The sequence below is a fragment of the Lasioglossum baleicum genome, chromosome 2 (assembly GCF_051020765.1).
Source record: "Lasioglossum baleicum chromosome 2, iyLasBale1, whole genome shotgun sequence".
NCBI lineage: Eukaryota > Metazoa > Arthropoda > Insecta > Hymenoptera > Halictidae > Lasioglossum > Lasioglossum baleicum.
Genome location: NC_134930.1, coordinates 10,682,484 through 10,709,890, shown reverse-complemented (window position 1 = coordinate 10,709,890; position 27,407 = coordinate 10,682,484). Strand labels below are relative to the sequence as shown.

General features: G+C 35.8%; 5 protein-coding genes across 14 annotated transcripts; 4 read left to right on the top strand and 1 right to left on the bottom strand.

The window, feature by feature from the left end:
• The first annotated feature begins 3,278 nt into the window (after window positions 1–3,278).
• Window positions 3,279–5,185, top strand: LOC143221261 (EF-hand calcium-binding domain-containing protein 11). Its single transcript, XM_076446745.1, has 4 exons — window positions 3,279–3,334; window positions 3,395–3,490; window positions 4,822–4,957; window positions 5,020–5,185. The coding sequence occupies exons 1-4, from the start codon at window positions 3,299–3,301 to the stop codon at window positions 5,178–5,180; spliced, it is 429 nt and encodes a 142-aa protein (XP_076302860.1). The 5' UTR covers window positions 3,279–3,298; the 3' UTR covers window positions 5,181–5,185.
• A 114-nt stretch (window positions 5,186–5,299) lies between these two features.
• On the bottom strand, window positions 5,300–12,769 carry LOC143220999 (ATP-binding cassette sub-family C member 10). 2 transcript variants are annotated; one of them, XM_076446549.1, is made up of 17 exons: window positions 12,354–12,769; window positions 12,080–12,233; window positions 11,223–11,984; window positions 10,763–11,020; window positions 10,413–10,680; window positions 10,073–10,296; window positions 9,713–9,950; window positions 9,365–9,633; window positions 9,059–9,289; window positions 8,774–8,985; window positions 7,858–8,713; window positions 7,565–7,791; window positions 6,992–7,498; window positions 6,723–6,914; window positions 6,124–6,367; window positions 5,691–5,830; window positions 5,300–5,626 (listed from the first exon to the last, which is right to left on the bottom strand). In XM_076446549.1, the coding sequence occupies exons 2-17, from the start codon at window positions 12,221–12,223 to the stop codon at window positions 5,509–5,511; spliced, it is 4,890 nt and encodes a 1,629-aa protein (XP_076302664.1). In that variant the 5' UTR covers window positions 12,224–12,233; window positions 12,354–12,769; the 3' UTR covers window positions 5,300–5,508. The 2 variants fall into 2 exon arrangements, with proteins under 2 accessions (XP_076302664.1, XP_076302660.1); XM_076446545.1 differs by having other exon boundaries at window positions 12,476–12,769.
• On the top strand, window positions 12,615–14,341 carry LOC143221134 (coiled-coil domain-containing protein 97-like). 3 transcript variants are annotated; one of them, XM_076446664.1, is made up of 4 exons: window positions 12,615–12,870; window positions 13,007–13,901; window positions 13,975–14,137; window positions 14,215–14,341. In XM_076446664.1, the coding sequence occupies exons 2-4, from the start codon at window positions 13,009–13,011 to the stop codon at window positions 14,278–14,280; spliced, it is 1,122 nt and encodes a 373-aa protein (XP_076302779.1). In that variant the 5' UTR covers window positions 12,615–12,870; window positions 13,007–13,008; the 3' UTR covers window positions 14,281–14,341. The 3 variants fall into 3 exon arrangements, with proteins under 3 accessions (XP_076302779.1, XP_076302774.1, XP_076302771.1); XM_076446659.1 differs by having other exon boundaries at window positions 12,615–12,884; XM_076446656.1 differs by having other exon boundaries at window positions 12,616–12,935.
• Window positions 14,342–14,519: 178 nt separating this feature from the next.
• LOC143221051 (vacuolar protein sorting-associated protein 35-like) lies at window positions 14,520–19,522 on the top strand. 7 transcript variants are annotated; one of them, XM_076446592.1, is made up of 12 exons: window positions 14,520–14,677; window positions 15,624–15,822; window positions 15,907–16,030; window positions 16,132–16,324; window positions 16,385–16,579; window positions 16,655–16,738; window positions 16,816–17,052; window positions 17,255–17,403; window positions 17,486–17,972; window positions 18,423–18,842; window positions 18,907–19,050; window positions 19,123–19,522. In XM_076446592.1, the coding sequence occupies exons 1-12, from the start codon at window positions 14,675–14,677 to the stop codon at window positions 19,300–19,302; spliced, it is 2,415 nt and encodes an 804-aa protein (XP_076302707.1). In that variant the 5' UTR covers window positions 14,520–14,674; the 3' UTR covers window positions 19,303–19,522. The 7 variants fall into 7 exon arrangements, with proteins under 7 accessions (XP_076302707.1, XP_076302705.1, XP_076302719.1 ...); XM_076446590.1 differs by having other exon boundaries at window positions 14,538–14,677; window positions 15,603–15,822; XM_076446604.1 differs by having other exon boundaries at window positions 14,597–15,074.
• Window positions 19,523–20,193: 671 nt separating this feature from the next.
• Window positions 20,194–24,833, top strand: Mcm6 (minichromosome maintenance 6). The gene is made up of 11 exons (XM_076446583.1): window positions 20,194–20,420; window positions 20,524–20,667; window positions 20,768–21,032; window positions 21,097–21,299; window positions 21,383–21,584; window positions 22,208–22,738; window positions 22,810–23,115; window positions 23,192–23,528; window positions 23,671–23,790; window positions 23,876–24,015; window positions 24,093–24,833. The coding sequence occupies exons 1-11, from the start codon at window positions 20,329–20,331 to the stop codon at window positions 24,204–24,206; spliced, it is 2,454 nt and encodes an 817-aa protein (XP_076302698.1). The 5' UTR covers window positions 20,194–20,328; the 3' UTR covers window positions 24,207–24,833.
• Window positions 24,834–27,407: the final 2,574 nt, after the last annotated feature.

Genomic DNA, 27,407 nt, shown 5'->3' with positions numbered 1-27,407 from the left:
CGCCCGCGTGCTATCACGATCACGTATTTCTCCGGAGGCGTTGTGATCGCTAGTTAACGTTTTTCCGCGGTGTTCGGTGCTAGCAATCATGCGCCGCCGCCCGTCTCCTTTATCCACCCGGAACCCCTCATTCAAACAACATTGGCATATTTTCTGCGTAACTTCAAGGGTGAACGAAGGCCTAGACACCCTTCACCGGCACAGACAGAGAGGCGGTGGGGTTCGTGGTAACGCAGGGACAGAGCAGCAATCGCACCGAGTGGCCTGACAGATACCGTGTACACATGAGTCTCGAATTTACAGCACCGGTTCGCTAATTTCAGTAGTTTTAATTGAATCCGAATGAAACGCGTAGACGCGGAACGCTTTAGCAACGCGTTCGAACGAAAGACGACGAGACTGCGCCGAACGAGAGAGAGAAAGAGTCTCGCGTTGATGCGCCAAGATATACGTATGTATATTTTCCGGTGATATATTCGATTTAATTCGCAGTCGGGTCCAATAAAATCGCGTCCGAGTTCAATAATAAACCGGAGCTAGTTTTGAAAGAGCGGCGCGCAGTCTCCGCGATAGCAAGGGTCTCTAGAGCTGTATGCTCGTTGAACCAACCCTTGATAGGTGCACTTTTGGGGTAGCCGGCAAGCCCCCTACGGTAGTGACTGTGCTTCAAGCCTCGAGTGCCCACCGAGACGCGCAAGAGCGAAGGGCTGCCTGCGTACCGCCTATGTCACGAGACGAGCTACATCCAAGATGAAGTTTGAAATATTCCACGGCGCGCCGCGTTTAATACGGCTTTTTTAAGAAAATATTTCTACGCGAGCCGTGGCCCCTGACGCTCGAGGAATTCCGCTCGTTGCCGGCGCACGATTACACTCGAGCGTATTTCGAAATAGTTTTATCGACCGATCGTCGTCGTTCAGCTCGGCCTGCCTCTTCAGGTTCGATCGTCGAGACGTTTATCCCGCCCGCGCTCGCACCCGCGCCGTTCTCGAATCGTTTACTACCGGTCCAATGAAAAGCTGGGCCAACACCGATTTCGCAAAATTATGTTGATCCCTCGCACTCGAATGTGGCTAATGAAAATCATCTTACAGTATGAAACAGTTTTTACATTAGTAAACTTGCTTATTAATTATAACGACACTCTCGTCCAACAGTTCGCATTCTACTTCATCGCGTTCGAACGCTTCCCCAGAATTCAGCAAGCATGTTCGCGTTCTTATTTCAAAAGCGACTCTCTCTTGACACTAAACCTACCGAGTCTTAAAAGTAACTGGTACAGGTTCCCTTATAAAAATGACAAGATTGATTTTATTTAGACTTTGTGCAGCTGTAATATGTGCTGCACTAAAGATATCTATACAATCATTTCTTATGAAATTATTTTTATTATATAATGTATGCCGTAATGTTATGCCGCATCACCCTTCCCGATAAGATTCCAAACCAACCTTATCTTCGCCCAATTGTCCAAAGCTGACTCAAATGTTTGGCTGCACTAGGAACGGCAGAGTTACATATCCGGTGACACATTTTAGAGTAGACCAAAGGTCCTTGAGCGCGGTTCACTTTCGAGCCGTCAGTTATGTTGTAAGGACGTATAATTTCTGTAAAGCGCGATTTCTTGTGAACAATCTATTGGTGTGGCCTACCCAATAAACTTCAAGTTATCAGGAAGAAAAAAGGATTATTTTTCTCGAGGGAACCCCATCCTTTCCTTCTTCACGGCATAACAGTCAAATAAAAAATCTGGAACCGGTCATTTTTACCGATGATGGTAGGTTTAGTGTTAAACTATTGGTATCGTTGAAGGAACGTTAAAGTGTCTCTCTTTAAAGCTGTTGAGAACGCAGGAAATTTTAGGAAACTCGGACTTTAGGCCGAATAACGACGTGTATTTTTCATGCACGCGAATCAAATAAAACGGGAATCGAATAATATGTCGTCCCGTTTCGTAACGAAGGGAGCAAGGATACGCCCATCGCGCCATTACTACGCGAACGGCCGTTGAGTCATATTTCTACCATTGTCCGGCACGCATCAGGGACCAGACGACCGATGTCGCAAACTTCCGGCTCCACGACAGAAACATCCAAACTTATTCTTCGCGATGGGAGCCTAACGCTTTCATACTACCGACCGATAGTATCGGCCGATGATGTAACGTCACCCGTAAGTCACGCTTTTCAGCCGAGATTGCCTGTGCTTTGCGCCGGAAGCGCACATGTTTCAAAGGCGGCTTCTCACCGCTTCCACAAAGAAGAGAAGCGGGAGCCTTCGCTAGACTCCCATCTGGTCGTCCTAAGAATCGCGACGAGAAGGGGGATTACGAAAATTACTTAATTTATTCAAGGGTACGATAGAGGATAGAGATGCCTGTGAAAGAAGCGTCGCAGCACCGAGGAGACTGGCGCATGGCGCCGCGGAGCAAATGAGAGAAAGAGGGATTCGCGAAAGCATCCGATCGTCGTGTCATCGACAGAAGAAAATCGCGTGTCTGACACAGTGTCCGTCGTCTAGTTTGCCTTGGACGTGAACTTTTGGCGTTACACGATTCTCCGTAGTTACCCGAACATTTTAAGTCCTAAACCAATGGAATCGCGAAGGCGAGAGGGATCGATACGAAACTGTCTCGACGGCTACACAGGTGCGAATTCGCTCGATCTGATCTTCAGCCGAATCCGAATAAGCGGTACGTGCTCGAAAGTTTCGCTGAATCGTCGGAATAACGGATCGCGCGAGACGAACATCATTAGCGATGTGAAACGTCGTCGTCGGTTACGGTTCTTTCGCCGGGAAGATACGCGCGAAAAATAATATCGCTTCTCCTCCGGTGCACGGGGAGAAAAAAGAAAGGCTTGAACCGGGGGAGGGGCTTAAATGGCGGGTAATTAAAAAAACGGAACGCAAAATCAGCCAGGGTTTCAGCTCATTAGTTTTCAGCGGCGGAGAACGATGACAGAGAGTCGGCGAGAAACGCGACGGCTGAATGCCGGATACAGCAGACGTTAATGTCATCCCGTGCACACGCACACGCACACGCGTGTCTTTTCCATGGTTGTGTGCGTGTCCCGCGGCGGCGTTAATTGGCTCCGCGATGAATATTACAAAATACCGGGCTGTTTGAAAGGGGGTGCCTGCTTTAATTACGATATAATGCGTGTCGGTCGAGTTCCTCGGCTGAAAGCCCGATACACGCGGCTCGCGATGAGCAACACCTCGCTTTCATCGGATCGCTTAATATGGAAGTCGCTCAAGGAAGTTTCGTTCCAGCTCAATTCACGCCCTGAAGGACGATATGACGTCGAACGTCTACAAGAAACGCGCCAGGAAGGTAAAACAGGACGTAGACAGAAAACGAATCGCAGAAATGTATGGCTCATGAACTCCGCAGGCTTTCGATTATGCTGACACGGAGACCACTGGATCGCTGACTAAACGGCAATACAAGATCGCCATGACCGCTGCTTTTGGTTATAGCCCGGATAAAGTGAAATTTTTTAAGTTCTATTCATCGAGGTGTCTCCAGAAAGTATTCGACTTTAAGGGGGTGGACTCTCGTTGCCAGGATTGTAAGGGTGCGGGGTGCGCCTTCTCATTTCTCGATAATGCAAAGATGGGGTTTTTCAGTAGTCAAAAATGGCTAGATAAAAGATCAATCTAGGCCGCGATCGCCCTCAAAAGTCCTAGTTTTACGTTTACGAAGCGTAGTTTGCATTATTCGACAGCATGTAACTGTTGCAGCTTTATAAAAATAGCTATATTATTACACCCCGTAAACGTAAAAATGGAAATTTTGAAGGCGATCGCGGTCTAGATTGATTTTTTATCTAGCGCTTTTGACTACTAAAAGATCCCATCTTTGCATTACCGAGGAATGAGAAGGCGCATCCCGCACCCTTACAATCCTGGAAACATGTCTACTAGTACTAGTACTACCCACTAGGAGATGCAACCTTCTTCTTGTGATTCTTACATTTCCGGAAGCACTCTTTGAAGTCAGCTCCCGGAACAGCCAATAGCTGTCTTGTAGCATTTCGTTTTATTTCATTAATTTGTACAGTAAGCCCCAACTTACGCGGATTCTTAGAAGCGAATCAGAAAACCAATTCGAAACTGTGAAATTCGTTTTTTGATTATCAGAATGGGAGTGTAACGAAGATAAGTGTTTGCATGTGTACAGCGTAGGCATTCAGCAATTTATGAGTGATAAATTTTCCATGAACATAGTTTGTTTATTTGAATTTTCCTTTCAAATAATACATATACGTATGGTATGTACAAAGCACGATTAATCTTTCAGCGGTGGCGCTCAGGCATCATTCGATTTACGCGGAAAGCGCTGGAGCGAATTAACCGCGTAAGTCGAGGACTTACTGTATATATTGTATATCATTCATAAACTCATCATTAGACAGCGGATCTTTATGCAAAATAAAAATTTTCTACCTGAATTCCAACAAACTCTGAAGCGGAATAGAAATTTATTTTCTTTCTTAATATGTTTAATAGGTTTAAAATAATTTAACAGTATTCTCAAATTCTTCTGGTGTTATTACTCTGTTTTAAATTACACCTTCTCGTTTTTGTCATGAATGCATAAAATCCGCTGTCTGCTCATTATCGTTAAGTCTGCGAATCACACGAATTGCTAACTATCATACCAATAATTGATTTATTATTTGTTATTTAGTATTTGTTAGAAACACTATCTAAATCGGACAGCTACATCTACAGCTTAGGTCGAATAGTTTTCGAGCACGTTTCATATTTAGTCAAAGGACTTGATTGCGTTATTTTTTCTTACTTCTCTGCTTTTAGATTGAAGTAGAACACATTTTTCGATCCACGGATAGAATTTCCTACGATGAATTCGAGCACTGGGTACTTGAACGGAGTTCTGCAAACGATACGCATGTCAATTCGGAAATGCTATTTACTCTACTGGATAAGAATTGTATGATTTATTTATCCGTGAAATGAAGAATAATTGTGATTGCATGAGAATTGTTTATCTAGATAAAGGATATTTAGTGGTAGACGATTTCTGTTCGGCAAGCACGTCTGTCGATCTAAATATCCCACCCTCAGTTTGGGGAACGGTATTCAAGGAATTGGATTGTCGCAAGAAAGGATACCTCGATGTGAACGAGTTTTCGCATGTATTGCCGACAGTATAAAAAAACTTACAGCGAGGTAGTTTAATTCGTAATACGATTTGAGTACAAAGAACAAATAAAGAAACAGTTTTTGTCTTATCACAATTACGCAAATGATTGCACAGTCACTGCACTAGTCGCTTCTTTACAGATTATTTAATTACAGTCCTGGAAAATTTGTACAAAAATAACTGTACATTATAGATTATAATACAATCCACTTAACTATAAACGCGTTATATCCTTGCAGTCGATAATCAGTAATCTAACACATTCAGTTGAATACATGGCAAAGTTCGTCGCGAAGGCAAAAATAAATATTCTCATTGGAACTTGCACAAAGAAGCATTCAATCTCTATTGGAAAACTCTTGATTCGCTAAATGATAGAAGTGAGAATCGACATTCTGAATCAACAGATTTGGTTCGTCGAACTCCAATACTTCTCCATCTCCCATCACGAGAACCCTACAACGAAAATGAGCATTTAGGATGAAGGCCACCTCGTCGATTGTTTATGCAAATACCGTACCTATCACAGTGCATAATTGTTCTTATTCTATGCGCCACAGTGATCACCGTAGCACTCAGGAAGGAAGACTTTATTGTCGCTTGAAGAAATTTGTCCGTCTCCTGATCAACGTTTGCCGTAGCTTCGTCGATACAAACAATCTGATTAACATAAATGAGAGAACATCTAAATATCTCAAATATATTTATAGAAAAAGTTTTATTCTACTCTGTACACTATGCTTTTCGTATGATCTCGTATTTGAAGATCCCAATCGAGATGATTTTATCCCACTCAACTTGAGCAGCATAAATATCTTAATTGTTATAGATAATAGAAAAAAAGTAAGCAAAAGATTTGTTTCAAGATAATGTTATAAATAAAAGAAATATTTAAATGGGCTACTTCCTATTCTGTACCAAGATAATCCAATTGAAAAAGTCAATGACGATACCTTAGCATTGTTCAAAATTGCTCTAACCAAGCAAAACAATTGCCTCTGCCCCGCACTTAGATTGCTACCACCTTCGTCGAAAGTAGCGCCAAGACCTCCCAAACGATACACCAGCGAATGAACTTTACATTTCTCCAATGTTTTGTATATATGGAGATCTGGATACTGATTTAAAGGGTCCAAATTCTCCCTTACTGTACCCGAGAAAAGGAATGGATTTTGTGGTATAATTGCCAAGCGTAATCTGAAACAGTTACGAAACGGATACATAACATTTCGATTTGGAAATGTGAAAGCCTAAGGGCTCAAATTTATTGCCCTCCACTATATGCGATTTGACTATCACTCTACACTGATATCTAGACAGCGGATCTTCATGCAAAATAAAAATTTTCCACCTGAATTACAACAAACCGTTGTAATTCGTCTAATGCTTTCAATGTTTTGAATTACACCTACTCATTTTTGTCATAAATGCATGAAATCCGCTGTCTACTAATATCTAATTGATATAAAGATTTGTAGGATATAGTAGAGTATGTCCCAAGCATTAGATTGAGTTGAAACTTGGAGGATCATGCAATGTCAGAACACTTTACCTTAACGCATTTAGCTGCAATGTTTGTATATCAACATTATCTATCAAAATAGTTCCGGAAGTGATTTCCGTTAACCTAAACAATGAAGTAAATAATGAGCTTTTCCCAGCACCTGTTCGGCCAACGACTCCTATTTTCTCTGCCGGTCGCGTGCTGAACGATACACCGTTCAACGACGGCGCCAAATGCTCTCTGCAAAATATACCTACAGTTACATGCATGTACATCAATTATCCTAATGACAATCTCGAATTAATGACATCGGTTACCTATATTTCAATACAACTTCGTGGAATTCAACTACACCTTGACTCGGCCAAGCATACGGTGGACTATCGCCATCCACAGGTTCTACAGGAACATTCTCGAGATATTGTTTCACACGTTCCACTGCTATCATCTCTCTCTCCGTCTCAGTAAATGCATTAACTACACCAGACAGTAATCCAGTTATGGACAAAGTGTAAGTAATAACAAGACCTATCAAGCCAGGGTCCGCTATGTCATACTGATGCTGTAGAACCGCAATGTTGCTCACTCCAGCTAAGAGAGCGACTGCGATGAGTTGCAGTCTCAATGCGAGCCATTGACTTGCTGCGATCGACGCGAAATTCGTTTTCTGACTGACTTCCAGTAATAGTTCGTTTTCTTGGTTGAAACGTGGAACGTTGCGAAAAGCTCTTATAGTGGAAAGTCCGCATAAAGTTTCATTGAAATGGGCGTATAAAGGTGAAAGAGCTGCACTCGACAAGCGCTTCAATTCTCTTGACGTTAATCTAGAAATTATTAATCGTACTAATATCCTTTTAAGCTTAAACTACAAGTTGAAAGAATTACTGTACCTATAATGATTTTGAATCCAATGATACACTGGAACAAGCGGAGCTAACACTAATAGTATCCATGGTAAGCCATAGGTGGTAACAACTATTGTTGCCAATAAACCAAAAAATTGTGCGAACAAAATATTAGCAATAAAAGGTAGAGTATCATCGATCGTGTATGTGTCGGACGAAAATCTGTTGATAATCCTACCAAGTGGTTGAATATCGAAAAATACAGCTTTAGCCTGAAAGTACATTCTACATTAGTATATAATATTAAATAACAGTTAACTTTATTGAAATTTCCATACCCGCACAACAATTTTTAAAAGCTGCTTGTGTACTGCAATAGCTGCTTGAATCCCTCCATATGCAAACATAAATGCTCGCATCAAAGTAAATAGCGAATTCAATACAGCTAATATAGCATAAACTGTTAAATAATAGTTTGTGCTTATGTTCTGATCGTCAAAGAGATAATTCAACTGTAGAAGATTTGGCCTCTCCGTAGTATTAGTCGCTGTCGTGTTATCTTGAGTCACCCAATAAGACAGCCACAAGTCCGTCAAATTTTTAGAACTTTGCATTAAAAATATAGAGATCAGTATCAAAATTACCAAATAACGACCCACGGCATTAGTATAGCACGTATATACTCCAAGTCGCACAGTTCCTTTTTCTGTAAATTCTTCATCGGGTAGAGGGTCTGTACTATTTTTATCAAACTGATTGACATCTATTGGTAAATCATTAACAGACTCAATATTTAAATTTGGCTCATAAGAGTCTGAAGATAATAAATAATCATCTATGTCGGGCAAAACCTCGCTAGGTTGACCCTGATTAACAATCCTGCCTTTAGACATATCGACTACCAAGTCTGCATGAATTAAATACTGAGTTTGATGAGTACATAGTAATCTCGTTTTGTGTGTCAATAAACCTAAGATAACATGTTCGAATACGTAGCTAGCAACTTTTGGATCTAAAGTCGCTAAAACATCATCCAACAAATAGATATCTTTCTCTGCATAAATAGCTCTCGCCAAAGAAATTCGTGTCTTTTGTCCTCCGCTCAAAGTATTTCCTGCATCACCAACAACTGTTAAGTCTTTATTAGGCAGAGAATTCAGATCAGTGGTCAGAGCACATGCTTTTAAAATGGTCCTGGTTAAAAAAGATTCTCTAAGTATTGCAGTACACATATTTACACATTTCAGTACTTACTTGTATTTATTGTAATCATAAGGATTTCCAAAAAGAATGTTGTCCCGAATAGTACCACGTTGCAGCCAAGGACTTTGTTTTACATATGCAAAACCCTTGTCGACTTCACTTACTGCTACTGTACCACGAACTTTAGTTATTTCACTTAAAATGCCATCTAAGAGTAGCGATTTACCACTGCCTACTCTTCCCATGATTCCGATTAAATGACCCTAGAACAAAATTCAGTTTAGCATGTATATGTATATATAATAGTACTATAGGCTGTTAAGTATATCCTATTACCTTCGGAACAGTAAGATTAATGTCGTATAGATTGAAAGCACCATCATCTTCAAATGTTACTGTTTTTCTAGAATCCGAAGTAGAAGATGGTGTTGCAACACTTATATGTGAATTTGAACCATTTTCTTCTGTCTTCTGCTTGGTAGTTGCATTGAACATTGCATTCTGAAGCATCAAATCTACTCCTTGTGGACATTCTGAATAGTACGATGATATATCAGCATCCGATAACTGAATTCAATAAAAGCAAAGTGACATAGACGCAATTTCTAGCTTCATTGCAATTTCAGCACAATTTCCACTTACATCTAGCATTCTTTGTATTCTTTTAAGTGATACCCAAGCTTCTGTAAGTCCGTTCAAAACCCAAGGAAATGCATTTAGTGGACCTATGAGCATGTTCATCAGTGCCATACTAGTGAAAACTGTTTTTGCATCAAGTTTGTTTCCAAGAAGAACATACGTTGTGAATGTTAATATAGAAATCAATACAGGTGTTGTAGCCCAAAAATAAACAAACAGTGCATCTAAATATTTTCTCTCGCTCAAGTATTTCACTTCGCTTTCACGCAATTCTGAGCAAAAGATATAAAAAACGGTTACATACGAAGATGACACAACTAAGAACAGTTGAATATATTAAAATATACTGACTACTAATGTTCCGCATGAAATGCTCTTCCCACACATTTAACTTAATCGCAGTTATTCCACGTATTGTTTCCCCTATGTATTTAACTCTTTGATCCTTGTACTCCATTAGTTTCGTACTAAGCCTCCCAATTTTGTTTGTTATTATTTTATTTATTGGTATAAGCACTATTGCAAAAGTAACCCCAGCTAAGAATGAAATCCCTATTTGTTCATGCAGAAGATATAATGCCACAACCAACTGGAAAATATGAACAGAAACGTTTTTACTGACTACTACAGGAATCAATATACTAATTAGCAGACAAATCCTAGATTTGTAGAAATAAAAATAAAGCACACAGAACTACACTAAGAAATTACCTGTAATGGAATACTCCAAAACGCATGAAAACTTGGGCAACTGTTAACTAATCGATCACTATCCGTACTCATAAAATTTACAATTTCACCAAAATTAAACTGTTGCTTTAACTGTGCACTAGACGAATGCAAAGTTTTCCTGTACAGCAAAGTAATAATCGCAGATCGAATTTTTAAACCAACAACAGACATCCAAAATGTAAAATGAGCATTGCAGAAAGCTCCTGAAATAATAATATTGTTATAATTTATGTCACTTTTGTGTTCTATAAACTGAAGTTCTTAAAACTTGCTTATGAGCATCACCTGCAAATGATACTAAGTCTACATTAATGCTTACCTATTAAAGCACTAAGAAACATCAAAGATGCATATAGATATCCATACGAAATAGATTCATTTTTGTCTTCAATAAAACCAATTAATTTATTTAATAATATTGGGCCCACAAATGTACTGCAGTCGTTAATAAACTTTAGTATTCCAACCGAATAAAATTCCCATCCAAAACATTTATGTAGTAAACGTAACAGTGTTATTTTCTTTTTAACAAATTGTACATCTGTCTCCATCATTAATTCGATATTTTCCACTCTGTTATCGTTCGACTGTAATATATTGATAAACATTATAAAATATTTATATAAATGATAATAAAACACAGTAGATATAAAGAAATATGAAATTTACCATATTTTGCAAATGTCTATCAAGTTTCTGACTGATGATGCTGGTACTGACATGTTCTGGTAAATCAAATAGATCATCTGAATGATTTAGCAAACCACGAACACCCTTTTCCATTAAAGGGTTTACCCAGTGAAATAAAATTTTAGAGGTTGTTGATACATTCTCCATAGCAGTCCCAAGGTAAGTTGGGTCTTGTTCCCCTGGGAATCTTATATAAGAGGAATTAGAAGTAGTCAACAGTGGAGTCTGTTCTCCTACCTATAAACATATTTTTCACTAATCTATAATATCCCTGTTTACTTAATAACTCATAGTTTTAGATATCATAGTCAGTTTGGTATCATCACATGTATTCTACAACATATGTTTGAAATCTCTTAACTGATAAGCGAGTAGAACATTATTCACTGATAATACTATGAACCGCTCTATTGAAAGCAAACAACTTATAATGACTTACTTCGCTAAATTGGGATGATCTCACATCTTGTAAACTATTATCACCTGGTATAAGTGTTATAGCATAAAGTATTAGTAGAGTGACAACACTAATACTAAATCCCAATGACAAATTTGGTAAAACATCATCTTGTGGATTATATTTAACATGACTCCTCAATAATAGTATAGAGATAACAATTAGCAACAGTATCAATGCTCGAATTGATACAGGTCCACGTGGATTATAATCTCTGCCTCTTCTCAAACTTAATACAAAACAAAGATGAACAACCCATGCTAATCCTTCAGTACCTGCCACTAGATAATCAATAGGTTTGGCAGACGTTTCACTATTCTGAAGTATATCTAACACTGGATTGTAATCTTGCGTACTAAAGGTGACAGAAGGTTCGGTTGCATTTTGGATATTACTCTTTGGGAAAAGTATTGATTTTGTGTAATCAATAGTATAGTTTAGTCCTTCTTTTATGTGATCTATTATACTTGATGTATTCAAAAGTGTGTCTGAACTTTTATACGATGACACAACTGAGTCTTGTAACATTAAATTTTTATCAGGTAATAATTCATGGTTGTGTGGAGAAAGTGTAGTATTACTAAGAATAACGTATGCTTTGATTATTGGTAGAATTAAAAGGCACGATATTATTAAAATTCTCAACTTTATAATAGAATTAGAACCATGACGACAAAGAGAATTTGAATTTTTCTTTCCACAATGATATGCGGATAATATCGCGATACAGACTAACACTGGAATCTGAAAGTTATAAGAAAAATATTCAATAAATATAAGTTACCAAAATCTGTGACACGCATGCAATATATACATATTATCCACTAATGTTGAATCACCTGGAGGCATAGTTGTTGAAAGCACACGTCAAGATCATGTGTCTCTGGATTTAATGGTTTAATACCTCCATGATATCCACATAATTCTGTCCAATTCCATTTCCATGACTCTCCCATTCCATCGGATAACCAATTATTATCCATATCTTTAAAGCTACAAAAAATGTAGGCTAAATAGAAATAGAACTAAACAATGCGTTCATAATACAAAAAGAATTTCAAAATGACGTTCATAATCTTTTGTTTACAAAGATTTCTTTCGATCATATATTACCGAAATAATAATTATCACGTTCAACACTTTGTTTATCACTTTGAGTATTATTCTTAGATGTAAAATAATTCCGTTTAAAACATTTTATATAGTCACGACACTATTGCAGAAGATAAACTCACCCATCAAATATATTTCCTACTGCAGGGAGTTCTATTTAGTTTTAACTTGTTCCCCTATTCCCCTTCGAGAACTGGAAGGTCCCCACCTTTAGTCAAATTTCTCCCCACTACTACGTACAGCCATAGAGTTTATGGGGCGGCAGTGGCAGCACGGGAACAGGGACGAAGTTCTACGATTCTACGGCAACGATGAAGTCTAAGAGTGGGAGAAATGCCTAAGCGGGGAAGGAGCCGCGTGTTATAGAACTCCCTTTCGAAACAAATTTCTTGGTTAGGTTTCTGGTGACAGCCACTGTGATGACGCGATGAGGCATCTGATGCTATGTAATCGGGATGTTACTGGATGTTACGTATCGCGCAAAGAAAAACATTTAAATGAAAGCAATAACACTCAAGTAATCTTTCTAATGTAAATTCAATTATCGATATAATGATAAGGAAAATTCATTAAAAAATATCGGTAACAACTATTGACTATAACTGTTAACAGATTGTTGCTTTGTATGTGAATTTTTTTATTATTTTGGTTAGAAATGACTCAGAAGGAAGACACGCAAGATTACGTTCCAGAGATATCGTTGAATGAAAAAGATAAAAAGTTGGAAGAGAACTTCCCTAATGAGGAAGACGAAAGTACAAAATTGGAAGAAGAACTATTAAATTATGTAGCTAACAGTACGGCAATCTTTAAGAGCCAACAGAAGAATGATCCCGATTTAACGTTCGAAGAAAAATTAACTATCGTCCGTAATTTATTGGCAAAAAGTTACTGTTTATTTTTATGTAAATTCGGACATTTCATGAAAAAAGAACATTTAAAGTATTTTGAAAAAAGCAAAGATGAAGATTATGAGGTTGCTTACCATATTAATAGACTACAAAGATATTTCGATAACTCGACAAGACATACTGATGTACGAAACAGGCGGTTTCAAGCTTTGAAAAGTTTAATAAACCAAGGAGAATACTTTAGCGAAACTGAGATGATGAAACGAAATCCGTTATTATACGAACAGTTGGTTGGTCGATACATGACTGAAAAGCAAAAGAAAAGGCGAGATAATATAGATACCAAGAATATTACTTTTGTAAATCTCTTAATGGAGAACATTGAAAGAGATGCATTAAAGAAGAAACAAAAATTACAAGAAGAGGAAGAACAGAATGCTACAGAAGAAACTGAATCGGATGAAGAAGAAGATGATACTCCTGTTTCAGAGCCTTCGAGTAACAATGAAATAAAAATTTTAGAATGGGGTAGAATACCTGATATAAACGACTCGATAGAACATCAAACTGGAGCAAAGTCATTGAATAAAAGTTTATATAGTATCTCAAAAACAGAGAAACAGATACTAAAGGAAGAGTTTGTGAGTAATATGTATTTAAACTTTCTGGAAGGAAAAGATTCTGATTTTGATTACAGGTAAAAAATTTTTCTTAGTTTTCGTGTCTCAACTTCTAAATATATATTTTAATTATATTTTCTTTTACTTCAGTGCTGTGGACGAGAATGAGGCATATGACAATATAGATCTGCGAACACAAGACGAAGAAGAGAAGTATTTTGATTCAGAATCGCCCAAAACAGTAGGTCCAACAGAAACTACAAATGAAGTTGAGTCTGAGGATGAATTGGATATATATATGAAATCGTTAAAGGTTAATTGATATTTTACAGTTTATGATCAGTCCATGTTAAAAGTTCTGATTCATAAAACAACTTGTTTATTCACTAGGAGCAGGTCGCTACAAGTACACACTCTTTGGATAATCTTATATACGATGATTACCTTAAACTGTAATTTTATATATGTATAGTAACATAGATATTATGTTTGTAAATAAAACTTCTCCATGTTGAAACTTTTTTATTCAAAATAAAATATTTTATGATATAAAAACCTCCCAAGAATGTATGCATTAATAGTGCTATTATAACTTAAATATAATATTTTGTAACAAAATGTTTGCAAATTGTGTAAGAACGGTATTTCAATAAATTAGACACAAAATACGTACATACGAATAGTTTATCTGCTATATGTAACAGCGTGTCGATCTCCTACGTGTGTGTCTAAACATCCATATATATATATATACATATAGGTTGTCACGTTGTCAGTGTGTAGTGTGTATCACTTTCATAGGTGGTGTTTCAAGTGCGGGAAACAGGTGTTAAATATTTAAGAAAAGAAAATGGTAAGTATAGATTTCATTTCAAGAAGCATGTAAAATCCTTGCTTAGTGAGTCAGTTTATTAATTCGCAATTAGATTTCATAAAAAAATACGTGCATAACTGTCGTTGTGAAAGTTATCTAAATGCCATGAAGGTTAAATGTCGTAAAAATTTGTTGTATACGTTATAGAATGGTGTAAATACGTTTAAAGTCCGATTGATATTCTTTTCACATTCTTTACCAAGAAAACTAGAAAAAAGGCAACCGTAGGCATGTTTCCTTTAAAATGTAACTTTTAGTTGTAATTCTAACCTCTAGCTTCGACAAATGTTTGTGTCAAACATAGTTAAAATTTTCTGTTTTTAAATGTAATAGCTTACTCTTCGCACTATAATTATTGCAAACTTATAGCGACTTGGTATGTATGTTATTTTTTTTCTTATGATGTATGCAACTTTTTGGTAATTGATTGAGGTGGCTTTATTGCTACGATAAAGTAAATATGGAATAAAGTATATTACAAGTTAGTTAAAACAGATTTAACCCTTTGCATCCAAATTTTGTTTTAATTTATATTTGTGGAACTTATATTTGTTTTTAACCAAAAAATACATATAAAAACCCGTTTTATTTACATTTTTCCTTCTCTGATGTCGAGTCACACTCAACAAAGAAGTGCGAAGGGTTAATAGTTTCAAACACATAACGAGTGATTAAGAAACAGAGCGATATTTCCAAGTAGGCTTGAACTCCAGCAAATTAGGTTCGAACTGTTTGTAATCGACACCTTATTAGCTTTGAGTGTCATTCGAAACTCATCGAGTGAAACTTGTGTAATGAATTGATAAGTGAGTACGTATTGAATTTGATCCCATCTCTAATGAATAGAGTGCATGCTTGCGTTGTATAGCTTACCTAGCATGGTACTACCTGGTATTCCTGGTAGGTATCTTTGTTTTTCTCACAGCCAATGACACCTGCTATAACTGGAGTGGAAGAGCAAGAGAAATTACTGGAAGATGCAATTGGCGTGGTTAAAGTGCAAGCCTTCCAGATGAAACATTGCCTGGACAAATCCAAATTGATGGATGCATTGAAACATGCGTCTACAATGTTGGGGGAACTTAGGACTTCGCTTCTGAGTCCAAAGAGCTATTACGAACTATGTATCCTTTGTAACTTCTTAATGTCACAAGTATTCGTAAGAATTCTTAAATAAACGCATTAATTTCCTTTACATTTGATCATAGATATGACTATTACAGATGAACTGAGACACTTAGAACTTTACTTACTAGATGAATTTCAAAAAGGGAGGAAAGTCACAAATTTATATGAATTGGTACAGTACGTTGGCAACATTGTACCTAGACTGTAAGTCTGACAGATCAATTATGATAATAAAAATGTGATAAATCATTTGTGACACATCTGTCATTAATTTAGCTTTGTTGATAATGTATGCAATATTCTAGGTATTTGCTTATCACAGTCGGATTAGTATATATCAAAACAACACCAGGTTTAAAAAGAGATTTGTTAAGAGATTTGGTAGAAATGTGTAGAGGTGTTCAACATCCTTTAAGGGGCCTATTTTTAAGAAATTACTTATTACAATGTACTCGTAATATTTTACCAGATGTCGCTGAAGGAGATGACGATGGAAGTGTACGTATCATAAAGAACAAACTGTTGAACGTATAAATTAAATTGATTCTGTTCCTTTAGGTTCGTGACAGTATCGATTTTGTCTTAATGAACTTCGCAGAAATGAATAAGTTATGGGTGCGCATGCAACACCAAGGTCACAGTAGAGATAGGGAAAGAAGAGAGAGAGAAAGGGAGGAACTTAGAATTTTAGTAGGAACTAATCTCGTACGGCTTAGTCAATTAGAATCGGTAACGTTAGACAAGTACAAAAAGGTAGATCCTTAATTTCTTTTTATTATTTGAATATTTTCAAATTACTGAGTATTAATAACACATCGAGATTTTCAGCTTGTTCTACCAGGAATATTGGAGCAAGTAGTGAGTTGTAGAGACGCAATTGCTCAAGAATATCTTATGGAGTGCATAATTCAAGTAAATAATTTGGCAAACGTATACATTTACAATATAATCATATTGTCATAAATAATTCGCTTGTATTGTTATTATAGGTTTTCCCTGACGAGTTCCACTTGCAAACATTAAATGCATTTTTAAAGTCTTGCGCTGAACTGCAGAACGGTGTAAACGTCAAAAATATAATCATTTCTTTGATAGACCGTCTTGCAGTCTTTAGTCAAAGATCAGATGGTGTGGGAGGACCAGGAAGTCCGAATCAAGCACCCGGTATACCACAAGATGTGAAGCTCTTTGATGTTTTTAGCGATCAGATTGCCACTATTATACAGGTTGGTATTAAAGAACATTTAAACCATTCGCTGTTTCATATATTACATGATGATCCGATACTACACATAGTTGATATAAATGTGATTAAAATTATCAAGATTTCAATCATCCTTACTTATCTAGTTTAAGTCTGACCAATCCGTTTTCTAGTCATTAATTATTCTTTTGTTAGCTTCTGCTAATAAATTAATTGTTTTTTAGACTAGACAGGACATGCCTCCAGAGGATGTAGTTTCTCTTCAAGTAGCTCTCATCAATTTGGCACATAAGTGTTATCCTGACAGAGTAGATTATGTGGATAAAGTGTTGTTAACAACCGTTCAAATATTCCAGAAACAAAATGTAGATAAGTATGTATAAGAATGTATAACAAGTTCCAGAGTTGTTACATTCGTTATTTATGAAGTTCTCATAAATATAAATTACTTTCAGACTGGAGTATAATAGCGCAGTCTCAAGGGAGCTAGTAAGATTAATGAAGATTCCAATAGACAATTACAAAAATATACTAACAGTTTTGAAGCTTGAACATTTTGCTCCGTTATTAGAGTACTTTGACTATGAGGGTAGAAAATTATTAGGCATTTATATAATAACAAATATTTTGGAAAACGAAACTTTGATACCAACCCAAGAACAAGTAGATGCGGTGCTTTCTATGGTGGCCCCGCTGGTGCAAGATCAGCCAGATCAGCCTAATATAGAAGAGGATCCTGAAGACTTTGCTGAAGAACAAGGTCTACTTGGTAGATTGATTCATCATTTCAAGTCTGAGACTGCTGATCAACAATACATGATACTGAGTGCTGCCAGAAAGCATTTCAGTGTTGGTGGAAATAAAAGAATAAAATATACTCTACCACCAATTGTATTCCAGGCTTATCAGTTAGCTTTCACTTATAAAGCACTAAAGGATCAAGTTCGTATATCATTAATATATAGTCTTTGCAGTCCAAATTCACCTTTTTGCGAGTCAATTTCACCCATTAAGAATGAACGGTGTCATTACTGCGAGGTAAACACAAGACCGATACTCAATACTCTTCAATAAATACATATGTATACTTTCATTTTTAAAATTTATTAATCAGAACATGGCTACAATGAATATACATATCTACACACAGTTTTGATACATTACAAAGTTAATGAATTGGTAATTACTTTTAAATAATGTTTGCAATACATAAAATTTTTAACTTCTTAACAATTAATTTACATTTGATTTGATTTCTTTTACAAAAACTTAAAAATACTTTATTTGTAAAACGGTCGAAATTGATTTTCAGAAGGGTGAATTTGGAGTGCAAAACCTGTGTAAAACACTTGTTCTGCATTTTACTTTTTAACGGTTCATTCGCTTCTCCAGGATGAAATGTGGCAAAAGAAATGTCAAAAAATTTTTCAGTTTTGCCATACAACTATTACTGCGTTAATGAAAGCGGAATTGGCTGAATTGCCGTTAAGGCTGTTCCTTCAAGGTGCAATAGCGATAGGAGAAATTCGTTTTGATAATTTCGAAATGGTTGCTTATGAATTTATGAGTCAAGCCTTTTCTATATACGAAGATGAAATAAGTGATTCTAAAGCTCAATTGGCAGCGATTACATTAATCATTGCTACTTTCGAGCAAATGAGTTGTTTTGGTGAGGAGAACGCGGAACCAGTGCGCAACCAATGCGCTTTATACGCGAGTAAGCTGTTAAGAAAACCAGATCAATGCAGAGGCGTTGCCACCTGTTCTCATATTTTCTGGTCTGGAAAATCATTGGCAACAGGAGGAAAAGAAGTAAGTAGTAATATTTCTCAATTCCAAACAATGATAGGCATAATTCAACTACAATCATTTCCAGATGCAAGATGGAAATAAAGTGCTAGATTGTTTGAAGAAAGGTATCAGAATAGCAAGCCAATGTATGGATACATCGGTTCAAGTACAGCTTTATGTTGAACTACTAAACCATTACATTTACTTCTATGAGAAAGGAAACACAGTAGTAAGAATTGTTTAATTTTTAATCGATATAACGATTGCTAAGTATAACGTATTAAACGTTAACTACTTCTAGGTAACCGTCCAAATTTTGAATCAAGTAATTGCAAAAATTAGAGAAGAACTTCCCAATTTAGAAGTCAGCGAAGAAACAGAACAAATTCAAAAACATTTGGCCAACACGTTAGAACATTTAAGGAACAGGATGGAATCTCCAGAGGCTGATGGTCTTTCTTATCAAGGCCTCTTTTTTTAATAATTATAAATGAAAATTTTGTATATAAAGAGATTTTCGAATTATTTTACAAAATAATTATAAATTCTGATCGTAAACGCTTATTAGATATAAATTATTACAACTCAAATCGCGTTGATTCGCTCGCAACAATGAAATTCTTAATAATGCATTGAATATCATTTGTTAGATTATAAAACATTATATGTATATTTGTTTTAATAAAAGTTTGATGTATAAAGTCTTTTGTTAATCCGTAACGTACGAGATCAACTACCAAATGGATATAGTACAAATAAGCTTGTAGACTAACAAAAAGATGACTTTAATTTCACTACACAGAATTGACAGTTAAAAATTTTTAATTTCAGAAAAGCTATGACATCATACACCAAAATCGAAATAGAGGAAACCATGCAGTACCTTTATAAAAATAAAAATGTAATGATTCTAATTCTAAAGGGAGAATTCTAAATATATATACGCGTATATATAGCTATATCTATATAGAAATAGAGAGAAATACGTCACAAGATAGAGCTTTGAATCTAATTATTTATGCACTTATTGTGGCTTCTGAAAATTTCCAAAAAGGGTGGAATATAAAATTCGACAGAATTTAGTATTTACAATTTTTATTTTTTTTTGAGATCTGCAAAGGCTACTACCACTGGACATAAGATTGTATTTTATTTCACTTTCCTAAAATTCGTCTATAAAAATAATGCCAATGGACTTGGGATTAAACTATTCCAGGAATTAGATTTTATAATTTTTATGACTGAAAAGCTACTCTCGCACGTATATATGTGGAACCAAACATGGAAAACATGTTCCAAAATCCCATAATTTCTCATGTTGCGGATCGCCATGACTGGCCACGACCATCGCGCCAATCGCGCCATGGCCGCATGGCTGCAAGCCGCAACATGAAAATGCGTCAAAAGTAAATTCCCGCCAATATCATCCCGTCCGTTTGGATGAACGCTAATATTGAATGAAGTTTAATTCTATATAAACTAATTAAGTTCTATCAATAATTAAAATATGGATGCTGGAGATGCAAATGCTGCTCGTATACGCGTACCAGATGAAGTTGGAATTAAGTGTCAAAAGTTATTTCAAGATTTTCTTGAAGAGTAAGATAAAAAACATGATTCGATACAGAATAAAAGTGGTTGTATTATATTTCACAAATAGCTATTGTACGACTTATTTGTAATGTATAATGTGTTTTTTTAGATTCAAAGAAGATGGAGTTGTTAAATATCTTGAACCAGCAAAAGAACTTGTAAGCCCAGAACATTGTACGTTAGAAGTGACTTTTGACGATGTGGACGAATACAATCAAGTACTTTCAACAACTATAGTAGAAGAGTATTATAGGTAAAAAATATGTTATAATTCTACATTTATTAAGATTCTTTTTATTATATTTATTATATTATATTATATTATTATTACCAAAGTAATTACATGTTTTCAGGGTTTATCCATACCTGTGTCAAGCGGTATACAACTTTGTCAAAGATGTAATGGAATTACGAAAAGAAAAGGAATGTTATGTAAGTTTCGTAGAAGTACCAACGAGGCAAAAATTAAGAGAGTTAAACGCATCGAAATTAGGCACATTGATACGCATTTCTGGGCAAGTAATACGAACGCATCCTGTTCACCCCGAATTAGTACTTGGTACATTTATCTGTGTGGACTGCAATACTGTCATAAAAAATGTAGAACAACAGTTCAAGGTATAATATTATGTTTTATTTCAATACTTCTATTGTTACATTACTATAATATGAAGCTTTACAGTTCACCAATCCAACAATTTGTCACAACCCAGTTTGCTCTAACAAGCGACGTTTTATGTTAGATGTAGACAATTCAATATTTGTAGATTTTCAAAAGATTAGAGTACAGGAAACTCAAGTCGAATTACCTAAGGGTTGTATTCCACGTTCGCTTGAAGTAATTTTAAGATCTGAAACAGTGGAAACTATACAAGCAGGAGATAGGTATGTTATTAAAAATAATTGTATATAGTATTCGACATTTTTTAAAAGTTTAAATCATTTCTCTTTTGTATTTCTTGTTTTAGATATGACTTTACAGGTACTATGATAGTTGTGCCAGATGTTGGAGTTCTTTCCCTCCCAGGTATAAGAGCAGATGCTAGCTCAAGGCGTCGAAAACCTGCTGAGCAGGGAGAAGGCGTAACAGGCTTGAAAGCACTGGGAACTAGAGAATTGACATATAAAACTGCATTTCTGGCCTGTAGTGTTACACCGACAAGCTTCAGGGTATGAACAAAATTTTCATAAATACAGTCGAACCTCGAACTTGAATCTCAAGAGAAGCACTAGAATCTTCGAGTTATAGAGGTTTCGAAGTCTTTGAGTAAGAGAGGTTTACCCTACGAAAATTCGACTTACAGGGGGTTTGTACAAGAGTTAATAATTTGCTGATTGTATTAGTTTCAAAGAAAGAAAAGTTCAATTTTTTGGAGATGAGTTAATTATTATATGTATTCAGTAAATATAATCTGCTAGGATATTACATATTACTATTACATATTAAAGAAATCTGTGATTTTACTCTGCATTAATGAATTAACAGATTGTTGATCAATGGTATTTTTAACGGTAACCAAAGCAGGGAATACATTTTCTTCAATATCATTGCAGCTTTCTATGAAACTTAATTTACTGCTGTCTAGGCTTCTTTAGCTTTCATACTTGTGGAAAATAATTCGAGTTAAAGGAAGTTTTATTTCGATTTATAGAGGTTTTTAAGCAGAAGGGAATGAACAAAATGTTCGTCTTATAAAGGTTTTCGAGTTAAAGAGGTTCGAGTTATCGAGGTTTGACTGTGTATGATAATACGCATTTACAAACACACCTTAATACATAGTATTATTATTTAGTTTGGTGGAACAGAAACAAACATGGAAGAAATATCGCAAGAAATGATGAAGAAACGAATGACCGAAGCAGAATGGAATCGTATATACGAAATGAGTCGCGATAAAAATCTTTATCAGAATCTCGTTAACAGTTTATTTTCTTCGGTACATGGTAACGATGAAGTCAAAAAAGGAATTACTTTAATGCTTTTTGGTGGAGTTGCCAAGACAACATTAGAAGGCACTTCATTGCGAGGAGATATAAATTGTTGCATTGTTGGTGATCCTAGTACAGCAAAATCTCAATTCTTAAAGAGTGTTTCCGAAATTACTCCAAGAGCAATTTACACTTCGGGAAAAGCATCTACGGCGGCTGGTTTAACCGCTGCTGTAGTAAGAGACGAAGAATCTCCTGATTTTGTTATAGAAGCAGGCGCTTTAATGCTTGCCGATCAAGGTATTTGTTGTATAGATGAATTCGATAAAATGGATCCTAAGGATCAGGTCGCCATACATGAAGCTATGGAGCAGCAAACAATTTCAATAGCCAAGGTTTTATATTATATGCTAAATTGTACTACACTTTTATCTTAAATCTTGTTATTACAAACATATATTTTTAGGCTGGTGTAAGAGCAACTCTAAATGCTCGAACGTCAATATTAGCAGCGGCAAATCCCGTTGGTGGACGATACGATAGAAAAAAATCTTTGCAGCAAAATGTTCAATTAACGGCCCCTATCATGTCTAGATTTGATTTATTCTTTATAATAGTCGACGAATGTAATGAAATTGTAGATAACGCGATTGCGAAAAGAATAATCGATTTGCACTGTGATAATTGCCAAGATTTCGAGACCATATACTCACAATCAGAGATTGTAAGATACATTAATTTTGCTAAACACTTTAAACCTATATTAAACCAGGTATTTATACTTTTTTTCAAATATATAAGCTAATTATTTGTTACAAAATGTATTTTAATTAGTTTAAATTTTACAGGAAGCTGCAGACTTCTTAATTGATAGTTATACAACACTTAGACAAAAGACTGGTAGTGGTTCTGGAAAGTGGAGAGTTACCGTTCGACAGTTAGAAAGTCTTATTAGATTATCGGAAGCTATGGCTAAATTAGAATGCTCAGACGAAGTTACCGTAAGGCACGTCAGAGAAGCGAAACGTTTGTTAAGCAAAAGTATTGTTACCGTTGAACAACCAGATATAGACCTAGAAGAAGCTGAAGATGGAAATCCTGATATCAATATGGATGACGCTCCACCACTTATGGCTGCCCTCAATGCAATGGATAATACCGATGATAACATAACTGAGACACCACGTAATTCATTTTATATTATTCCTAGTTTTCTCAAGTTTAATAATTTCTTTTGTTTTCTGGTGCACGTATCAAAGATAGCTAGAACTTATTACGTTGTATACTATTAAAGTTTTATTTATACACACACATGTATTATCTACAGAACCACAAGAGGTACAAAAGAAAAAGTTAACAATGTCTTTCGAAGAATACAAGAGTTTATCCAATATGTTAATATTGTATATGAGAAATGAAGAAACTCGAGCTGAATCATTCCCTACAGGTAACATTATTTTAGACATTAAATTATCTCCTGTCGACGTTTTCTTTAATCTTAAGTATTAAGCAGTATCAATTTTTGTTTATAGACGACAACAAAGGCGGGTTAAGAAAGACAGAATTAGTAGCTTGGTATCTCGATCAAATACAAGACCAGATAGATTCAGAAGAAGAATTATTAGAAAGGAAAAACTTTATTGAAAAAATTATCGATAGGCTAACGTATCACGTACGTATTAAATCATCTACTAAAAGTGATTTAGATTGTACTTTATTAATCTAATATTAAAAAATTTTTTCTTTTAGGATCAAATTATAATACCTCTGCACACAACTGAACTTCGAAGAAGAGGTGAAGATGCAGAAGATGAAGATGATCCTTTACTTGTAGTGCATCCTAATTATATTATTGATGTTTAAATTACAAATTTTGAAAACAATTTTGAGAAATTGCTAATACTGGCATAATAGAAATTTCATTACAATATTTACATTTTTACATCAACATTTATAAGACCGAGAAAATTAAAATGATGTAGTTGTAAATTAATAGCATTTTATATTTGGACTTGGAAAAATTGTTACTATTGAGAAATGATGAACATATGCTTATTAGTTTTGTATTTTTTTAAATAAATGTCAAGATAAAAGGTGGATTTAAAAAATTCACACTTTCCCACCTGTAATTTACGAATCATGTGTTGTATGTACAATCCATTATTACAAAAACATTAGTTTAAAGTTTCTATATGTAAAATATCTAAATTAAGTACTTATTTGACATACTTTTCTGTTATGGAACTTAGTGGGCATGGTTTCGATACTTTTACAAGGAATTTCTACTATAAAATTAACAATACAATAAGTCCTCGACTTACGCGATTAATTCGTTCCAGCGCTTTGTGCTTAACTGAAAGGTTTATTAATACGATTTGCTTTGTACATACTTATACTTATGTAGGTACTCATTTGAAAGAAAAGTTTAAATAAATCAAATATGTTCATGGAAAATTTATTACTCATAAATAGACAGCGGATTTTATGCATTTATGGCAAAAATGAGTAGGTATCATTTAAAACAGTAAACACATTAGAATAATTTAAAAATACTGTAAAATTATTTTCAACCTATTACAAATATTAAGAAAGGAAATTAATTTCTATTTCACTTCAAGTTGTTGTAATTCATGTAGAAAATTTTCATTTTGCATACAGATCCGTTGTCTACTCATAAATATAGCTGAATGCCTATACTGTACTTATTATTATATGTATACAAATTCTGTACAATATTTACAAAGATAATTTTTCTAATATTTACATGTAGTACATATCTTACTGATTTACAAGTAAAACATGATGTTCCAAACTTAATGATCATCTTTCTTGGGTGTTTTGGTTCTAGAGAAGCACTAGATAATAAACAATAACAGAACCAGATTATTTTATCACTAAAACTAAACACATTTTAAATTATAATGGTCATTTAACTTCGTACCAATCTTTGAAGTTTCTTGAAACTCCAATCCATTGCTTTCATTATGTACCCGTAGTGTTGATTTCTTCGCTTAGTATCTTTCATGCTGTAAACAGATACGATTACTACCAAAAGCAAAACAGAACATTATACATACTTAAGAAATATAACTTATCTTTCTTGAAATTGGTGACTAACCCATTTTCTCGCATATCCTTTGATGGTCTCTTAAGTTTCTTCTCTGAGGAAGAAGTCTTTTAAATTTTCCACTGTCAGTTTAATGAAACGTGGTGCCTGCTCTGCATACTTGGACAAAGTTTCTAATGCATGTTGTATTTCTATTTTGCGAGTGTCTTCTTCGTAGTATTCAACTTGTACTTTCTCTTCGAGTACTTCTTCTACATCTTCAGGTTCTGCTTGTTCTTCTTCTGCTATATCAACACTTTCATCTTCTTCTTTATGCAACAATCGTATGTTGTGACGGTTTTTGAATTTCGCTATCCAACCCACACTTGCTTTGAACGTCGAGGGTCCACCGAACTCCTCGTTCAACTCTAATGCTTTATTATGTAATAATAAGTCTGTGACTGGATCTCCTAATGTTTTCTGTTCCAACCACCACACATACAAACGGTTTTCTATATCTTCGAAAGCAGGTTTCCGTAATTTCTTTCGTTTCCATATTTGCATTCCTTGTTCCGCGAGATGATGCATTGACATTATATTTCGTCGAATGCGGCGCACAGTGGTAGGATGTATTTGATACTCGATAGCTAAATTGCTGACAGATACCCCACATTCCAACTTTTCCGAAATTTCTATTTTCTGTCCTATCGTGAGCGCCGTTCTATTCTTCATACTAGTGCTATTTGCCATTTTATTCGATTCGGACTCCTTATGATTCGTCATCTAAAAGGCTTGACATAAGCGCCGGCTAGTACATAAACGAGAATGAACGAGACGCAACATTCCAAATACACAGTGAGGTTATAATGCACAAAGACCTTTCTGCATATGTACCCAGCCAACCAAAAATCTAAATTTGGTCGACCTCCTGTGCGCGCATATGCCGAGCTAGTGTCGACCGTAGGACCAGAGTTTGGACATGGGCATGAGGTCGGCATCAGGTCGGCACGAATCGGCCGAATGTGCCTTTGTGGCAGCACTGTCGCACTGATGTACCGCATGCCGAATATCGTTTTACAGGTGAAACAAACAATTCCAATGCCGCTTTTGCAAAATTCACATGTTTTTCTATAAGCGAGGGTGAAACTAATATCCTAATCGCGATATGGAGCAACAAAAAATGAGTATACACATTCGGAGCTAATATCCCGTACATTACTACCGGGCCGGTATATAAGAGAAATTGGCGAAACTCGGTCGCTTTAAAAGTTGAATATTCTTCTATTGGCCTCGGGCGTCTAGAAAAATCAGATGGACAGTACTTATCGAGTACTGCCATTCGCGCGGAGATGATAAAATCATTTTTATTTATCATCTTTAAAATATAAGTGTATTCAATTAGTTGAAATTGAACTGTAAAGAAAATTGTACGGCAATGCAAATTTTAGATTATGTCTCTTGCAATCGATGCAGACAATTTTTATTTCGCATAAAGATCCGCAGTCTAGGAAAAATAACAAATGTGAGAAATAAATAAAATTTGTATTTTTTTTTTCGCCAATTTCTCTTATATACCGGCCCGGTAGTAATGTACGGGATATTAGCTCCGAATGTGTATACTCATTTTTTGTTGCTCCATATCGCGATTAGGATATTAGTTTCACCCTCGCTTATAGAAAAACATGTGAATTTTGCAAAAGCGGCATTGGAATTGTTTGTTTCACCTGTAAAACGATATTCGGCATGCGGTACATCAGTGCGACAGTGCTGCCACAAAGGCACATTCGGCCGATTCGTGCCGACCTGATGCCGACCTCATGCCCATGTCCAAACCCTGGTCCTACGGTCGTCCAAAATTAAGCCAATCGGGACTTGAGCACCTCCGAGCGTAGATTGGACAATGATTTGCCGATCTGTGCCCTAGGCACGGCTTGCCCAAGGCACGCCTGGTTAGCTGGGTAAGTATAGATCAGTATAGGTACACCAAGCACCAAGTACTGAGGTACACCTATTTAGGT

Coding starts and splice junctions, on each gene's coding strand:
- LOC143221261 (XM_076446745.1), top strand. CDS start 3,299: ATGACGTCGAACGTCTACAAGAAACGCGCCAGGAAG. Junction 3,491..4,821: donor TTGGTTATAGCCCGGATAAA/GTGAAATTTTTT, acceptor CTCTGCTTTTAG/ATTGAAGTAGAACACATTTT. Junction 4,958..5,019: donor TACTCTACTGGATAAGAATT/GTATGATTTATT, acceptor TTGTTTATCTAG/ATAAAGGATATTTAGTGGTA.
- LOC143220999 (XM_076446549.1), bottom strand. CDS start 12,223: ATGGATAATAATTGGTTATCCGATGGAATGGGAGAGTCATGGAAATGG. Junction 7,499..7,564: donor TGGATTCAAAATCATTATAG/GTACAGTAATTC, acceptor AATAATTTCTAG/ATTAACGTCAAGAGAATTGA. Junction 6,368..6,722: donor TTGCAGCTAAATGCGTTAAG/GTAAAGTGTTCT, acceptor TAACTGTTTCAG/ATTACGCTTGGCAATTATAC.
- LOC143221134 (XM_076446664.1), top strand. CDS start 13,009: ATGACTCAGAAGGAAGACACGCAAGATTACGTTCCAGAGATATCGTTG. Junction 13,902..13,974: donor GATTCTGATTTTGATTACAG/GTAAAAAATTTT, acceptor CTTTTACTTCAG/TGCTGTGGACGAGAATGAGG. Junction 14,138..14,214: donor TATATATGAAATCGTTAAAG/GTTAATTGATAT, acceptor TTTATTCACTAG/GAGCAGGTCGCTACAAGTAC.
- LOC143221051 (XM_076446590.1), top strand. Junction 16,580..16,654: donor CGTTAGACAAGTACAAAAAG/GTAGATCCTTAA, acceptor CGAGATTTTCAG/CTTGTTCTACCAGGAATATT. Junction 17,404..17,485: donor CAGAAACAAAATGTAGATAA/GTATGTATAAGA, acceptor AATTACTTTCAG/ACTGGAGTATAATAGCGCAG.
- Mcm6 (XM_076446583.1), top strand. CDS start 20,329: ATGGATGCTGGAGATGCAAATGCTGCTCGTATACGCGTACCAGATGAA. Junction 22,739..22,809: donor AAACAATTTCAATAGCCAAG/GTTTTATATTAT, acceptor ATATATTTTTAG/GCTGGTGTAAGAGCAACTCT. Junction 23,791..23,875: donor AGCTGAATCATTCCCTACAG/GTAACATTATTT, acceptor TTTTGTTTATAG/ACGACAACAAAGGCGGGTTA.